Below are 18,384 nucleotides of genomic sequence, written 5' to 3' on the forward strand. Positions count from 1 at the left end.
AACACTAAAACCTATGTTTAAAAGAGAGGATATGGAATGTTTGATTTTTTTGGATTCTGTGCTGAATTTTGCCACTTATGTATGTGTGGGTTTGGGAGAACAGATCAGAACAGGTCGAGGGCTCACCTTGCAGCTCTGGACAAGCTGTTGCTGTGCAGCCTGATTCTTGTTGGATGAGGCAGCATGCTGGGCTGCAGCTATTGTCTGAGTGGCAGCTGCTGCGGCTTGTTTTGCAGCATTCTGCCAGAGAAAAAATTAAAGACTTCGGTCTACTATACATGAAACGTGTTTGGCTTTCTTAATCCTATATCCTGAATATAAAAAGTTATAACCTGAGGATATTCCATTTTATTTTACCTCCAGATTGTTGATGAGCCGCTTCTTGATAGCATTCTGGGCGGCAGCGTTGGTGGCCATCCGCAGGCCTTCTGCAGCTTCACGCAGTTTCTGCTGCTGTTCCTCACTGTCAGGATTGGCAGCTGCACCCTGCAGAAATACCACAGCAGCTGACAGTCAACTAATAGACAGATTAGAGCATTTCTATTTAGTTAGGGACATACTGAAGAAGTCTGACCTTAGCAGCCTCCACCATTTTAGCAGTGGCATCAGCCAGAAGTTTGGCTGCAGAGAGAAGCTTGCGGGAGTTTTCCAGGTCAGACTCTCCTTCTGCATCCATCTTGATGGCATTGACAAGATCAGACGTGGCCTGGGCAAGAATACGAGCCTGGCGAACCATCTCACCTGGTATGTGAGAGAGAGAGAAAAAAAGAGAAAATGTGATTCAAAGAAAAGGTTTTGTTCCTTGAAATGGAATGTAACTACATTGCTTTATTAACTTTGTGTGTTTTACAGATTTTATTTTTACAACCTTGAAAACAATGTTCATTATTCACTGTCTCTTGCTTTCTACTTTTTCACATGTACTAGAGCAGATTGGGGAAGGAACAACATACTTAATGTTCCACCACAAAACTACCTCCTTGAAGAGAGGTGAGTGCACCTTGTAGTTTAAAATTAAAGTAGTCATCACTGATCACCTATAAAATTAAGAATATTGTACTCTTCCTGTATAATGTTGGTAAAAAAAAAAGAAAAAAAAACTTTAGAATTGCTTGTGTCTATGTGAGCAGGAGGTTTAGGAAAAGGAAATGTGATGCTAGTGGTTTATTGTCTTACATGACCTGATATGAGAAATCAGCTGGCAGCAAGAATTACACAGCTGAATGACCCATTAGAACAGCTATTAAGCTGTCTTCACAACAACACTCTCATGGCTGTTACTGAGAGAAGGAGACTCAAAGGAGGGGGAGCTACTTTTATGACAACATATCTAAACATCTTGTAGTCATTCCGGCCGTAAGATAAAGACTCTCAGTAGATAACATGATGGCTGTATGGAGTACACTAAAGCTGCTTTATTTTATCCTATTGGCATTTCAACCTCTGTGTCATGGAGCACGCTCAACAATGTATGCAGCCTTTTTGAAATAAGGACCGGCATTTTAACAATGCAAACCTAAGTATCCACACTAAACATAAGACAATTTAAAATAACTGTAATAGCTCTCTGCTTGTCTCCTCTGCTTGTAAGATAAATAACAAATGGCCACTTACAGCAGAAAGTAATCACATTTTTTTTTCTCATAACCTTTCATTATATTGCTGTTGTCAAAGAGAAATCAGAATTAGTCATATATTAGTACTGAATACTGACAGGTCAAAACCTGAACTTGAATGAAAAATTCTGATCCTTATCTTTTTTTAAACTGACCACCAGTTGGCACAATACTTGGCTATTGATGTTGACCTCCATCATTCCCACCCATTCATCCACAGCACTAAGGTGGTCACTTCCACTCACCTGCATTTCCCATTGCATTAAAGATCTTCTCAGTAACATCCAGGATGCAATCGGTGGCCTCTCCGTGCCGTCCAATAGGATGGCCTCCGCTGGCATACTGCTTGATGTGCTGCAGCAGCTCATTGAGGGCCTGAGTGACCCCTGTGGCTGCCTGGCCAACTTGTTTCAGAAGACCCTCTTCATTGGTGGCCATCTGGGAGGCCTCCATACATCCTTCTACTGACTTGGCCACCAGCTTGCCTGCTTCTATCAGCTGCTCCTGGCACACTGGGGAGCTAATGGTTGGAGCCACCACCTTGTGGAAAGAGAACACATTTTACTATACCTTGCTACTTTATAGCTGAAGCAAATTAGAATCAATATAGCAGCAGGCCAATATGCTGTACAAATATATAAAACATATAACAAAGAAGTTTGTAATCAAAGAATCAAATATCTTGGTTATTAGTAGAATTCTGCAGGACTTAATTATATGGAGAGGGGGAAATCAGCCAGTTGATTCCAGGTGCGTTGCTCCAGGAACACACTGATCAGGCTCAACAGATCAGACAATGAAAAATTTGGATTACAGAACACTGTAGAATATAGGCACTGGAGCCTGATGCCCCTGGGTTAGACCACAGCATAATCATGTATTGTATTGGTCTAGTCAAAGTCCAGACTTAAGTTTACAGTTGTAATGTTGTAAGTTGTGAAACTGCTCAAAGGCCATGATTTTTTTTAAAAAAAATAAATAAACCAATTTCAGCCACTTTCATGTATTAAGTGGGGCCTTAATACATGATCATAATTTTCCTGGTCATCATGTTCTACCTAATTGGTGTCCACTTTAACAGGAGTGTCAAAGCTTTTAAAGTATCAGTTGTGATCTTTCTGACCAACCACCACAGGTCTCAGTACTCACCCTGGTGCAGGCGACCAGCTGAGATGTGGAGAGAGCACATTGTGTAGCTGCTGCAATAACCCGGTTCTGCTGGGCCGAGTCCTCAGTCTTCTGGGCCACATTCTTAGCTTTGAGCACCAGAGCCGCTGCAGCATTAGCCACAGCTTTTGCCAGCTGCATCAACATATCCTGTCAAAAATGAACAGCCTAATTATCACTGTCTTCTCCATGCTTGTGGGAAAAGAAGGGACAGACACCAGTTACAGTAATGTCAATCACAAAGAAAGTTCAATGCTTCCAAGATTGCACAGATAACATTTTTAAATTTGCACAATTAAATGTGAGATCAAGGTTCTATCGATCAATAGTTTAATCAACGAGCCAATAATTGATCTAAATAGTTTGGAAAGTAATCAGTAGGAAGGTAAACCAAGTGATCCAAATAGATATTAGAAAGGAGAAACACATACTTTGATGAGGTTGCAGTTATTTAAGACTGACGTCCCTATTAATATCTACAGAATGTCCCACCCTATATTTAAAAAGAGTAATAATATAAAGATATTATTATTATAGAAAGTAATAATATATACAATATATCAGTTAAATTTCTTTCTCAAACTACAACCTGCTAGTTTAACACCTCTGTGGGAATTAGCACAAATAGACTTTATTCAGTGAAAGATGAAAAGTAGACTGCCGACTCTCCAGCAGAGTGTAAAATCTAAAAGAAGTCTTAAATATAAATTTCCTTGTCTGCTGCAGAAGGACAAGGACAAGAAGCCGTTTGTTGTGATGAGCAGTTTTTTAGTTGAAGCCTTTGAAACAGCAAATCAAAATTTTTGGGGTGGGTTCTATCCAGAGCGATGTCAGGTGACAACAGTGCTGAGTTTGAGGTGTTTTTAATCCATAGGTACTCTGTCAATCTAGTATAATTAACAGAGTATAATTATACTCTGTCCCAGGACCACTCATAACATGAGAGGTCATGGGAGTCCACTGTCAGGATATGTCGGTTAATAGTCCCAGATGGAGTGCCTGGAAATTTCTTCTACCATTTTATGATCTCAGCATGTGTGTAGTAAATATGTCACTAATTGTAATCATGTGAATTCCAATTTTAGGTGCAATATTGCACCTAATGTAATTTGAATTGATACTTTTACTGCTCCTTCAAATTAAAAAACTTAATACTGTACCAGCTGCCTGCTGTAACAGGTATTAAAAACCGACTACATTTTATGTACCAGGCTCTCAATAATCAAAATATCCTTATTAACAAAATTAACCATTTATTATGTAGTGTATTGGTTTTATTAAAGTCTGTCCAAAACATCAGTCACTTCTGCACTGTAAACAAAAGAAAAATAAACTGTTACCTAAAAAGCCTTCACAAAGTCTTGATTAGCTAATAAACTAAAAAGTTAGTTGGTCTTCTATGGTAGGACAGAAAGTTCCCAGCTAGTCTGCCTGGTAACTTCAGCTAAACACAACACAAGCATTAGCAACTGATGGGCCGAGCCAGAGCAACCAATTAGGCCCCATTTCATCGACTACATTTCATTTGCGAATCATTGGAAATTATCTTTTTTTGTGCTATAAAGAACCACAAAAGAGTGACTGAGGAAAATATGTTTTCCTCAGTAAGCATGTTTTTAATACTTGCCCCAACAATCCTTTTCTGTTTACAAAAAGTACAATGGCAAATGCGTCTTACAAATTTTACAACTTTGGTTTTGGTGTGGACAGTTTTGTTTACACTGAATACAGAGTGATCAGCTCATGTAATCATTCCATTCATTCATAAAGAGTATATTATCCTTAAAGTGTACTTTATAACACAATCCACATTGACAGTATATTTCTGCAAAATGATCAGCTTCCTTTCCATACTGTACAGGTGTCGGTATAAAAAAGAGAGAGCTTTGCTTTCTTGTTTGCAATAATTTTTTTCACTGAGGAACAATAAAGGTTATTTCTACTCTATACCCAGAGTTTGTAACCATGGAAATCTCTGGCAAGGACGGTATGATGAACTTGGTGGATGTTGAGGTGTATGCTGCAACATTTCACTACAATCAGATTGTTACAGAGTACATTTACCAATGGGGAATATGTTATTGTGATCAATAATGCTGCCTATAACCAATCCTACTACTAAAAACTGGAAGTTTTTTAGTCTTTGTTCTTACTACCTTATAAAAGCAAAAGATTTGTTGATTGATCTTAAAGATGAAGTAATATCTACATTATAAGACATAGCAATACACTTGATTAGGCAAAAGAAGTCATGTTTTTATCTGGAGGATATGTTAGTTACCAGCACTTGAACGTTAGAGAGAGTTCTCCATCTGGAACCTCTGAAAGATCCTTTAGCCCGATGCTGTCAAATATATTCATTAAACATGGAACAAAGTTTTATACGGTGAGAAATGTGCGTTACATCCATAAGACTTTTATTAAGGACCACATATTTTTGAATGTACATTCCAAATCTGAAATATGACAGCATCCCACCTGTGCAAAAAGTTCAGTCATAAAATATTCCACAGTCAACTCTTTGTGGTATTATAACAATGTATTGTAGCAATTGGGCATGAGAGAATTTTTAGCAGATATTGAGCTTTCTGCAGAATCAATAGCTACAGATCTCCAAACTTCATGATATGTTGTGAAGTTTGCCCAGACTTCATGTGGCTAACAGATCGTTTAAAGAACAGTGTGTGGTAAGCTCCATGAAATGGATTTATATGGCCAAATATAAATCAATTTATATTTGGATTTATATTTGGCCATATATAAATCCAATTCTCAAACTGACATTTCACTATTAGTTTAAACTGACATTTCACATGAGTCAAAACTGTGATTGTTTTTATTTGTCTTCTAGAAAAAAAGAATCTGTACAATGACACAGGATTTTAAAAAGGTTATTTACATAGAGACCCTGTCTTAGTTCCAAAAAAGCTACAGTAAAAATAGTTGGAACAAGGCCAGAATTTAATCCTGCAAAGGTTTTAAAACTGCAACACTCAGCGGCTTCAGTTTTAAAACTGAACTGCACAGCCAACCGCTGTATAGACAGATGCATTCAAAGTATGATGCCAAGTGTTAAATGCAGTGGAATGAAGAACACAAGCACTGGGCTCTAGAAAACTGGAGACATGTTTTCTGGAAGGATAAATCATGATTCCCCTCTGATAGGTCAATGGATTGGAGTCTGGGTTTGATAGTTGCTAAGTGAATAGTATATGTCTGGCTCCATGTGTCAGGTGTAAAGGCTGATAGGAGTGGACTATGATGGGGGTATTGTGATGAGCAGGCGTTCTGGTGAGAGAAACTATTTTTTTCCTTACTTTAGTCAATGGAACTATTATGGATACAACATATAAAGACCTTTTGGGGAAGGCTAAATCGTCTGCTTGTATAGGGCTTCATTAAGTATGGGGACTCCAAAATGTTGTGCACGACAAGTAGTCGGTCATTGATTCCACACTGATGGTGGTGAGCTACATAGTAGCCACAGCTGCCCTGGGGCAGAGTAATGGAGGCAAAGCTACCATGCAGCCACCCCACCTGTTGGCCCCAGTGCCAACCACTAGCAGTAAAGGTGGGTGAAGTGTCTTGCCCACAGATAGGACAGAGTCAGACAGAGCCAGGGTTTGAACCATCAACCTGCTGGTTATATAATAAACTCCTAAATCCTGAAAAACAATCTGTGGGTTCAATGGGTTGCCACCTTCATGTTTCAACATGAAGGCTGTCTCCTTAAATATCAAGGTCTGACCTCACAAATGCACATTTGAAGAAATTGTAATAAATTCACATAAAAGACACCTAAACAATAAAGAAAACCATCCCAGAATACTTAATGTAGTTATATTTGCAAACATAGGCTAGGATCATATTAAACCTTCTCTGACTGTAGACTGTAAAACAAAGAACACTTCTATAAAAGTAAAGACTGACAAACCTGGAACTGTGGATCAGTGTCTGTCTCTCCAATGTGAGACAGGAGTTCTCCACTAGCCTGACCGACATTTCCTGCTGCTTGCAACAAGTTCTGACGAGGCTGGAAAAGTAAGACATGAAGAACAACGATAATGACTTAAGACAAACATAACATGTCTCCTCCTCCTGAAGCTGCTATCTACCTCTGTATTTGCCGGCTGAGCTGTCTTCAGCATGTCAGAAACAGCACTGGCCAGATTCTTGGCAGCACCCAGCAACTGCTGCCCGTTTCCACCTTCATCCTCCATCAGGGCTGCCAGGCGTTTCACACCCTTTGACATCTCAGTCAGGTTGGATGAGATTGTGGTGACTGCACAGCCAACCGCTGTATAGTCCGTCTCAGCTGGATCACCTTAGAACACAAATAGCAACTTAATTTATTCCCAAAGTAAATATAAATTCTACATTTCCGTATGCATCAGCCTCTAAACAACAAAATCGACAGCGAGTAAATGTCATTACATATCACAGAATTTCTATAGACCAACTAGGACCATAAACTGTTCTTTCTTTGTGAATACCATAGATAACTGGGCAGTATGAATGAGTTTGTCATACATTCCACTGGAATAAAAAAAAATAAGAATCTGATCAAAGTTGTGGGAAAAAAACTTGATTACAGAAACCAGTTGACAGATTTATGAGTCACATTTTCAAAAAGCGTTATCAGTAGAATATTTGAACGTATCACTCTGACTAATCAGAGTGTTTACACCAAACTGGCCTGCATGTTGTTAGATCTGCTGGCTGTATAAATTTTCTTAACTTTATTTGGACACTGTAAGGATGGCTTACTGAGACCAATCATCAGCAAGCCATACTGCTGTTTTATTGAGTTTGTTTACATAGCACCTATTCTCAAGACATCATCTCACCACTCTTTACATTATGAAGTCAGTTCAGTCCAACCAATGACATGCACTCATACTGATAGTACAAACTTTCAATGCAGTCTGATCTTGCCATCATTATGTGATAAAATTATTTAACTGCTTGAAGGTCAAAACAGTGATTTTTACATTCACTGCATGTTTCAACACGACAGTGCTAACCGGCTCTATTCTCTCTGGGAGGATACAATTCAATTCTACAACTCTGAAAACAAGCTGATCTTTTCTTCTCTCTACCTGCAGTGAGGTTGACCATGGATGCTGTGCCTGCTGTGATGGCATCCACCTGGGAATGGATCTCATGTTTGGACTCATCCATCTTGTTTTTGCGCCAGGCTTTGGATGCCTTAAAAAGAGGAACATAATGCAATATATGTCAATGACCTCTAAAGGACTACAGAGGATGGGTCCTCATGTTTGTCAGTGCTGATGAGTGAAAAGCAAAGTCATTTACATCAGAAATTTCTTATTTTCTGCATCTGCAACCTGCAACCTGCTAGTATTGCTAATGTATTTCAGGGTTTATATAATCAGGGTTTATGATTTATAAAGGGAATTATGCAAGAAATCTGACGATAGCTATTGTTGCACTTGTATTCTGGATCTTTTGCAGAATTCAATAAATCTAACACATGAAAAAAAATCTGATATCTGAATGATCATTTCACAGTTTGCTGAACAGTCTCCAGAATTATGCCCTGGAATCACTTTTCCCAGCAGACAAAATGTAAAACTCACTTCATCTGATCCTAATGGGGGCAGTGTATCAAAATCATCCAGAGAGGCCTGGGCCGCCTGGACGGCCTGCATGCTGGAGTTGATGGTTCCAGTCAGGGCTTGCTGTGCTGATGTCTGCAGAAAGAAAACACACCTCAGTAAAGCCAATATTAACACATTTCAGAGTCCCTCCTACTGCAGATTTGTACATAATTGTTGTAGCAAACAATGCAAGAAAAAAGTTTGGCTCACATGATGTTTCAAGAACAAGATGCTAATATAGTCGAACCGAAAATAAAGCCATTTTGTTCTTATAGCCCCAATATTTATTTTGTTCTTGTGGACTATGTAAAGATCCTAAGACTAAACGATACTGATAAGGAGGACATGGTGTTTGGCTTCAGGGGTTCACACAAACCTTCCATACACTCAGTTTTATTCAGCTAAATTTCATTTTAGGGTTGAAAAGACCAGAAGGTATGTATGAAAAATCTGGACACATCCTGACTAAAGTCAGGCTAAGGGTAGGCTGAAATAGGGGATGTAGTGGAAAATTTCAGATTTTAGTCCACCCATTGTAGTGTAACCAGCCACCACACTACTACCACCAATGAGCATTGCCGGTCGTCTTGTGTTTTATTTTTTACCAGAGGAGGCATGTGTCCCCTGTGCATCTGCCCACTGGTAATGTGCTGTTTGGCCTGGGGCATGGAACCCTTCTGGAAACTCTCTGGACCTCCAGCTCCTGAGCGCATAATGGCTGGCAGGGCAACACAGCCTGTCTCTGCCTTGCCCATCCTGTTGAACTGCTGCTGCATTACAGTCGACCTGGAGTCACACAAGTTTAGGATATGCAGATAATTATAGCAGCTTATGCATCCACAAAGTGAGCAATATCTTTAGATAGTACAATATCACAATAGACGGTATAAAGTTAGAAAATCTGGTTTCCTAGAAGTGGCAATAATCAATAATCAACTCTTATGAAAAAAATCCTCATCAATGGCTCAGTGAAAAGTTCTAGTGCTTTTTGCACAACTTCATAATTTTCTCTACTTAATCTAAAAAAATTATAATAATTACAGAAATTGTATATACATATATATATATATATACCTCTTACCACATTAGAATGATGTGTGATTAAATGAAAAAAAGTTATTTCTTTTCCCACGCCAAAATGATTCAAATAGAAGAGATGTAATGTATGCACCACAATCCAAACCTACAGTCTACTAAGTGATAGTGGACTATCACTTAGTGATAGTCTACTCTATCACTAAGTGATTCCAGAGCACTGAACAGATGCTGAGATGGGTGGATGTGCCACAAATTTCTTCAGCTGAATAGAAACAAAACTGAAGTTATAATCTTTTACCTATAGAGGAATAATTCATAGTCATCAGTTATTAGAACCAGAAACTAGAGGTCAGGTCCAAAATCTGTGTGTAGTTATGGACTCTAACCTGAACCTTCAGAGACATATAAAGATAATTAGAAGTCAACCTTCTATCAGCTAAAGAACAATTGCACACTTAAAGTACTAATGTTGCAGCAAGATCTAGATAAACTCAGCTATGCCAAACACACATTTAATTGAAATGCTGATGCTTATGTTCTCACTAAAACCAGGAAGATAAAGCAAGTTATAAAGTTCTTCCACTGAGAGAATAGCCTTTAAAATACTGTTGAAGTTGTATCAACCGTCCATACCACTCAGGTCTTCTGGTTATAGTCTACTCTATATGGTTTAAAGTATGCTTATAGTTCTATATTTACTTGTAAAAATTTAATTTTCTGTTCTCTACAGATAGTGTTTTTATTAATGGCTTGAGCCAAGTCTGAATGATGCATAAATAATGCATCATTCAATAAAGCAAAAGCAGAAACTTTCTGGATTAAAACCATTTTGACATATAAATAGTGACATGTATTTTCCTCTACCAGATATTTACTGATGTACGAGTACTAGTACTTGTTAAAGCAACCACTATTTCTGCTGGGCTTTCCTCCTGGGCTGCCCTGGAGGCTAACTGTGGTTTAGTTATTTGCTGATCCTCCCAAAAGAACAAAACAAAAACAAATAAAAAAAAAACAGAAGAACAGAGAGAATGGAGAAGTTAGATACCTGGAGGGCCTGAAATATTATTTTAATTACTGGTATAAATAATTAAAATAATTTTAATTATAATTAATGATTTATAATTGCTCATTATAGGACTAAACAACTTCTTCCATTGTTAGCATTGGTCTTCTGGGTTGTGTGATTAATTGGAGCACTACGGTGTAGCGAACTGCGCTTTTAACAGACACTACTAAGACTAATAAGTAGATTAACACAACTTCATTCTGCATCCTGTTTTGGCGTTCTCTATGTATGTATTTGAGGTTTATTAAATGTGCCATAGACGCCTGATCCATCATCAATTCAGTAATTTTTGCCCAATCCAGCCCGAATTTCAAGTTGACCGTAGATCTAAATGTAAATAAAGCATTCAAAGACTAAATAATCTGTATTGCTCCATTAACGATTTATAAAAGCAGTCAGCGGGTGTGTAAGCTTAAAAAGAAGAGCCATCCTATTCTAAAAAAAAAACAACTTATTTTAAAAAATTGTGTCAAATATAACCAAATACCAGCTGACACTGGTATTTGGTACAAGTGTCAGCGAGTACCTAAACTGAAGTACTTGCATTCATACAAAAAGTGGCATCAGAACTCCCCTATTACTTACTCATTTAAACATTACAGTTATGTTTAACAAACTAGAATATGCGTTCAGATGAGGCCCACCTGTGAGATTAGAAGCCTGTTTTTAAAACAGTTATTTTTTGTTTGGTTTGTTTGTTTAATGCAATATCCTCATTTTGAATGCCATGTTTTAATTAGCTGCAAGTGGGAAATCATCCTAATTCACAGAAATAAAGGTTTTCAAAAAATATGTGTGTATAGTTAATCTGTAGTTTCTGAAATAAATGTGTTTTTCATATTTTAATTTTTTAAGGGGTTTGTCTTTCAAGTGTACTTACACTGCAGAGTGATAAAATAAGGTAATTCTTTTTGATGTGTTATTTTGATCTGTAGTTGATTAATCAAAATTAACACAGTAAAATCCCAAGCTTAATATACAATACATACACATGTACAGTAACTGTGTATAATGAATATTTAATGTATGTATTGAAATCCAAATGTGGATTTTCTGTCCTGATTTGACCTAATTTATCTGTAGACACACACTTACTTTTTGGGAGACACAGAGTCCTCCTCCATGGGTGATTCATCATCTCCATCAAAGCCAAAGTGGTCCTTACTTTTTTTCTATTAAAAGACAGTAAATGAAGAAACAAAAGCGATTTTAAGGTGCCAGTGATTGACCACAAAATTTCAAGCAACAAACAAATATTTTACTTGTTAATATTAAGTTTTAACTGGTTTTGTTTTTTGAGCACTGTTAGAGTAAACAATGCAACTTCTTCCATTTTTAGCATTGGTCACCTGAATGTATGACCAGTACTACATTCAAATGTATTGTCATTTACTACAGTTGGATGTTCCTACTGACCTTTTTGAGGATGATATCGATGTAACCGGCAATAAGCTGTGCAATCTGCTCTCCCTCAGTGGTTTGCACAGAGTAGTACCCATCCTGATAGTCTCCAAAGTCCTGTCAGCAGATCAAATGACAGCTTTGAATTAAAGGATGAGCACATGCAGTGTAGAACTCAAGTCCTGGACTTTGTATTGATTCTCTGTATGAATCAGTCATGCATGTTTACCTGCGGCAAGGTTTTGAAAGACAGAAAAACAATGAATGAAATAAGACGTTCATGCTCTTCAATTATATTTAGTTGGGGTTTTTGTTGTTGTTTTTTTGTTTTTAAATCTCTTGAACATGTAGAGAACTTTCAATTCAGGGTCTTCCTGTTTGGACTTTCACTGTTTCCCAGGTGCTTCTCCCCTCTGTAGGCACAAGGCTTGAGGATCCTCCCACAGCTGGAAGCCTGGCTCATTTATGCAGCACCATGGGGGGATGCCCACATGAACATGGAGAAAAGCAATCTGATTCATTCAGAGGAGACGATCTTCCTGGGCATTGCTATGAATTCCATCTCAATGACTGCTTGCCTGTCTCCCTGACAGCAAATTGAGCGTGCTCCCAGAATTCAGGCGCTGTGTGATCTGCCTCAGAAGACTTCAGTGTCTTCAGTCTCTGTCCCAGTGGAGGATGAGATTGTTTATGACAAAGGGGGTTTCACTAGCTTCCATCCCATGTCGACAAAGGTTGTGTTTACGGATGCATCCACAGGCTGGGGTGTGACCTGGTAGGGTCAGATGGCACAGGGAACATGGGCCCCACGGTAGATCAGGGAGCACATCAATGTCCTGGAATTATGAGCTGTGTTTCTGGCTCTTCAGAGATTTCATCAGGGCAAGCATGTGCTGGTGAGATCAGACAACACCATTGTGGTTTTTCACGCCAACCCCTACAGTCACATACGGTCAAGAAAACTGTTGTGATTGACTTAATGGCTTCTGACACGGGCGGCTCCATACTTGGCCTGCCACAAGGCAGCCTGCTTCCCAGGTTCACAGAACATGCCAGCGGATTTCCTGTCCCATCAGAAGCTACACCGCTAATCCTAATCTGCTGTTCTAACAACCTCCTGGGCTGTCATCATATTTATCTGCTGAGCAATAATTGAAAATTGTTCACAAGAAAACTCACCAGAGTGAAGCTCTTGGGTGATGCAGCCCAGCGTTTGATGTTTGTCAGACTCCACTCCTGGATGACCTCCTTGGTCTTCTCGTCTACTCTCATTACGCTCTCTTTGGTGATTCCCAGCAGACGAGGCACCAGTTTGTTTTTGCCTTTCATTTTTTCCTGCAATGAACCAAGAAAAGCAGAATATTCTCACTGATTCTCACAAATCACAATTGGCTTTTGAGCACTGGGCTCAGTAAATCTACCGGAAGCTGATTCATCACTACTCACAGTTCCAGTAGTGAATAAATAACCCTTAATTATATTTATAGCTGAATTTATTGAAAGCTCTCATGATCTAGCAAAATTATAACATATATTCTAGTTTTTAGATTTGAAACAGCCCAACTTGAAAATCTTAAACTGGTGATCACCAGGCATGGGTTTATTATCCACACTGAGAAATAATGTAAGAAAAAAAAGGGGACAGGGCAGGGAAAGTAATCTATAAGAATGAATTAGAAATAAGTTTTTACTTATATTAAATAAGTAAAATAAGTTTTTACTGATATTAAATAAGTAAAAACAATGGAATCTGAAGACGGTAAAAGTGAAGGGAGAAAATTACAGTTGTCCTTTCTTTTCTTACTGAAAACACACAAAATAGAAAACAGGGTAGAATGTAAAGGGTATGTCCTGTCTCTTTACCCTGACTGGATCTTTTGAGGGAAGCAAAAAAAAAAACAGATATTCAGCTCCCCTTTAAAGTCCCACTTACTTTAAAAGGATTCACTCAGGAAGGACACCCACAGATATGATATGTTAACATTTGAGATGAGAATATCTGAAATTTGGAAGTAACCATCAACAAGTCACAAGATTTTACTGCCGTGCTGCTACAAACAGTTTGATATTTTTAAAATTGCCACTAAAAACATCCAGCCTATAATTGAATTAAGAAGCACATGACATTAGTTCATTGAAAGCATGTTAGAAATAGTGTCATAACCTGTACAATAATCAGTCATGTTTGTGTAGATTTGGGCAGCAGAAGAAAAACAAAACAGTGATTTTTCACTTACTTTGACCAGGAAGAACGAGACGCCGTAGGTTTGCAAAGACCTGGCCAGCTTCACATAACTGACTTTGGCCTCAATCTCCGTCATGTTCTGACAGTTTTTATGTGCCTACAGACATAGGAAGAACAGAAGTGCATTAATTAGCTCACCGCCGCATAAAGGAAACCTTTACGTTAATGACTCATGCAGCATGTTTTCTATTTCAGTTGTCAGCAGGTACATCTTGAAAGATAAAATATAATTTAACCAAAATGAGCCTTTTTTAGTCAAAACAGACTTCTAAGCCTCCACAGATTCTCTTACCTGGAAAATTTTTTTCTCCCCTTTATTTTTTATGTATTCCTTAGGCAGGAACTCCTTTAAACTGAGAAGAAAACAGTTCAACCACGATCAAAGAAGCACCATGACTTTATCGGAATTCCAAAGAACCATAAAAACATCAAAATGATGGAACCAAAAGAAAGACAACTGAATAAAACATGAGGGCAGTGCTTACTCTAAGAATCCAGGCTTGTGTTTGGACTCATTGTGATCACCAAACTGAATCTGGCACTGATAGCCAGCAAACTCACAGGCCTTGTCAAATGAAACTGGATGTGATCCATTCAGGATGTCATCACGAGCCTGTTCCACAACACACACACACAGAGTAGAAATTCAGGATCAATCTGGAGAATAACAGCAAGCATCATTCATAAAAACAAACATGTGGTATTTAGACTAACCGTTATGCATGAGCAAGTAGTGCCAACCCCATCAAGCTGAATAACAAATAAATAAAAGTAAAGATTGCATGTTCTCAATTACCTGCACATAAAGCAGATTAAGCTGGACAGGGTCTCTGGAGTCCACATTCTGGTCTGAGTAGAAAAACTTTCTTCTCAACAGCAACATCTCTGTCTCTTCCACACCCTGCTCCCTCAGTGTCCTCCCATGGTCCAACCAGTTCACTAACAAAATAATCATTTATGTTAGACAATAAAAAACATCCAGAAATCAAGAAGTAGATGTAGATCACAAGGTTCTGAATTTGTTTCTTACAAAATCTCACACCTTTCGGATATTTTATCCTGAATTTCTTTACAGCATTTTGGACATTTAAATGCAGTTTTAATTTTATCCTTAAACAGTAGGTTAAACTAATAATGAGAGATATTTAGCAAGCAAGGCCAAAATGGAAATGTTGACATTTTGATTAAAAAATATAAAAAAAATACTACATCATATGATTTTGCAAATTAAAGACAAAATATGTAAAACTCATAGGATAAAGTATTCAAAGCATTTAAGACTTACTAGAATTTTGTAAATTAGAGAAGGTGAAAGCTCTGAAAAATCTACAATATTTTCATTCTCTGTTTTCTTTTTTCTATTCTTATCCAGATCCAGAATATTATAAAAGATAGTGTCCAGTTCTGTCCATTAATACTCACAGGACATGTCATGTTAAGTTCACAAAGACAACACAGATGTCAGGATTTTAGCCAAAAGTAGTTTTGATCAGAAAAAGCAAAAAGCAGAGACACTTTAAAGAGGCTCTTATTATCCAAATGAATAAATTTGACTTCATGCAACCAATATATAATTTTAAGACAGGACAAGGTTTCACTGATGTAGCTGGTTTCCACATGGAACTGGCAGGAATTATTATTCCTGCCTTAAAAATTCCAGAATGAGTCATAATCACATATGAGTGTGATTATGAATATCAGCTGCAAGTGAATTAACTCATTGAAGATTTTGTCAGGACTTTTAGACTTTTTTAATGGTTTTATTGGCTCTAGTGGCTTTATTTGATAGTGAATTGACAGGAAAAGTCGGTAATGAATGAAGGGGAGAGACATGTGGCAAAGATAGCCAGGCTGGGAATCAAACCTGCGACAGCTTCAATGAGGACTAATATGTGGGTTGTGCTTAACCCCTGCACCACCACAGCACCCCAACCTTTAGAATTTTTAAGGACCTTTTGACAAATGTCCTTTTTGTATAGGATATTGAGCTCTCTGTGAATCTTACACTCATCGTCTGTGTGGAGTTTCTGCTTCAACTTCTCCATCTTCTTGTCATCTCTTAGGAGAGTCTTGTCTCTTTTCAGTGTTCCTGTGGTTTCTTCTTTCTTTTCCTCACCAATGTCTCGCACCAGTGAGTACTCATCATAATTTGTTATACCTGGTAGACAAACATAGCTTTGAGTTAATTTCAGTTTTGTCTTTAACTTATGGTCGGTATACCTGCAGACAAGACAGATTGTAAACAAGATGAGGGTTCCTCAGATAAAAACATGAAATTGTAAAAAACTGACCTATTCTAGTACAGATGGTCATGAGCATGTCACTGACAATCTTGGAGTCGTCTATCATGACAGTCTTCACTGTGCCATCTAACATGCGGATTTTCAGAGGCCTCTGCTTCTTCTTGTATTCCAAGGTGTCCTACCAGAGAAAAGAGTAGTTGATACTTGGTAAAAATCAGCTACACATAAAAACTCCATCTGAGCCCCTCTCAGGAAGAAACTCAATAAAATTAAAGAATTATTGAGTCATATTTAAGTCTTGCCACCTCTGTTCAGTGTTCAGTGCCACTCACCCCATTCCTTAACATATAGTAGTCCAGGGCCTTTCCAGCCTCCAGCCAGATACCTTTTTTTGGGTCTTCGTCAGACAGAAAAAGCCCGTAGTCATTGGCTACAGAAAGAAAGAAACGGTAAAACTGATGTAGCTGCAGATTGAAATATCAAGTTACTATGAAGATAATGTGCTTGTGCTACAAGTATATTACAGCAGTGTGTCAACTGAATGCTGTGCCTTCCACTTCTATGTACAAGTTCTAAATCAGCTTAATAGCAAAACAGAGAGATTGTAGCTTGAATATAATGGAGCAGTTTTTTCTCAGTACGGGTCCTCAGGTCCCCTGCCCTGCATGCTTTCGATAGGTTTGCTCCACAACACCTGATTCAAGTGATTGCACTGCCTCTTCTCCATGTTATCAAGTGATGCTGAATCCTTTTAATCATCCACTTGTTCAATTGAGGGGTGATGTAGAAGAGAGACACCTAAAATATGCAGGATAGCAGTCCCTGAAGACCAAATGAGAAATGAAAAATACTGATAGAGCTTTGTCATTGAAAAATTAAGAGAAATTGTTTTTTTTCTCTAAACTCTCCAAAGTTTTGCTTAATAGTTGGACACATTCTGAAGCTATTTTGACAACTTAATGAGAAAATTGAGACAATGAAGAAATAAAAAAAGAAAAAACTGTTAATTCATCATCATTTTAAGGGGGACAAATGATGCAAAATCCACTTTTTTAGCCCTTAATTTTATTTAGTTTTTTTACTTTGAGTAGTTAGGAGAGCAAAACAATTAAATTTATTCTCTCCTGCTGCTGCGTAGACATCTTTATATTTTTGGGGGGTCATTTTTTTCTATTCATTATAACATTTTTTTTTTGTCTGTGATATTGCTGCATTTACTAAACAGTACTTTCAGCAAATCAAATTTGTGAATCCACCAATTTAATATTTTTCCTTGCAGCAATTTTGTAGTCCGAATTCAGTTATGCTGAAGTTGCAAAAAGATGAGTCAAAATGTTCGATTACAGCCCGTATTAACACACATAATTCCTTACATTGCCCCCGGCATCAGAGCCTGTTCGAAGTGTCTGGTCAAATTTTATTTTTCTCAGGAATGTTCCCACATCAGTGGGAAATGTCTGTTTAAACATGAATGGTTCAGCAACCTGCGCCAGTATCAAAAGGGCTTTTCTGAAAGACTTTGTTTGATTGAGGGTCAGTTTCTTATCTCTATGGAAATAAGGGACACAGCAAAGTGGTAAGCTGCTAATAACACTAAAACAAGAGCAAAGTTTATTTTAGGCATGAATTTAATGTGTTGATAATGACGACCTGGGCATGCGTTTAATAGTATTCTGCTTCTGTTAGCACTGTGTGCTAGCTGTTAGCTGCCTCTTTGAGGATATAACTGTATGTCATGTTTAACATATATTTATTTGGCTTTGTTTTGCAATTTTTGTCTTGGGGAACGAAAATAATTAAAATGCATTCAGCGACATTCTTGACATTTGCTTTAACTAACTCCTTAATTATGTCAAGGCTTTATTTACTTTATTCATATTGTGGCCGAATTAATATTTTAACATGCGTGGACACCATAGTTAAACCACACTCCATCTACACCCTCTACATCCATTCCGTAGTTGGAATGGATGTAGAGGGTGTA

The 18,384-nt window shown here is 37.9% G+C and overlaps 1 protein-coding gene across 2 annotated transcripts in view; it reads right to left on the reverse strand.

Annotated features, from left to right (window-relative positions):
• tln1 (talin 1) overlaps positions 1-18,384 on the reverse strand; it is a 66,114-nt gene that overhangs the window by 28,478 nt on the left and 19,252 nt on the right. For both annotated transcript variants that reach the window (XM_055060594.1, XM_055060595.1), the window contains 20 exons: positions 16,733-16,830; positions 16,449-16,578; positions 16,163-16,315; positions 14,954-15,096; positions 14,643-14,770; positions 14,450-14,510; positions 14,150-14,254; positions 13,092-13,247; positions 11,928-12,029; positions 11,607-11,683; positions 9,010-9,190; positions 8,384-8,497; positions 7,883-7,991; positions 6,899-7,107; positions 6,718-6,816; positions 2,766-2,933; positions 1,862-2,156; positions 575-741; positions 358-486; positions 127-240 (listed from right to left, as the gene is read on the reverse strand). In XM_055060594.1, coding sequence (XP_054916569.1) covers positions 127-240; positions 358-486; positions 575-741; positions 1,862-2,156; positions 2,766-2,933; positions 6,718-6,816; positions 6,899-7,107; positions 7,883-7,991; positions 8,384-8,497; positions 9,010-9,190; positions 11,607-11,683; positions 11,928-12,029; positions 13,092-13,247; positions 14,150-14,254; positions 14,450-14,510; positions 14,643-14,770; positions 14,954-15,096; positions 16,163-16,315; positions 16,449-16,578; positions 16,733-16,830 — 2,738 coding nt within the window. The remainder of the gene's footprint in view (positions 1-126; positions 241-357; positions 487-574; positions 742-1,861; positions 2,157-2,765; positions 2,934-6,717; positions 6,817-6,898; positions 7,108-7,882; positions 7,992-8,383; positions 8,498-9,009; positions 9,191-11,606; positions 11,684-11,927; positions 12,030-13,091; positions 13,248-14,149; positions 14,255-14,449; positions 14,511-14,642; positions 14,771-14,953; positions 15,097-16,162; positions 16,316-16,448; positions 16,579-16,732; positions 16,831-18,384) is intronic.

Source organism: Poeciliopsis prolifica, unplaced genomic scaffold (genome assembly GCF_027474105.1).
Source record: "Poeciliopsis prolifica strain line A6 unplaced genomic scaffold, Auburn_PproV2 SCAFFOLD061, whole genome shotgun sequence".
NCBI classification, from domain to species: Eukaryota; Metazoa; Chordata; class Actinopteri; order Cyprinodontiformes; family Poeciliidae; genus Poeciliopsis; species Poeciliopsis prolifica.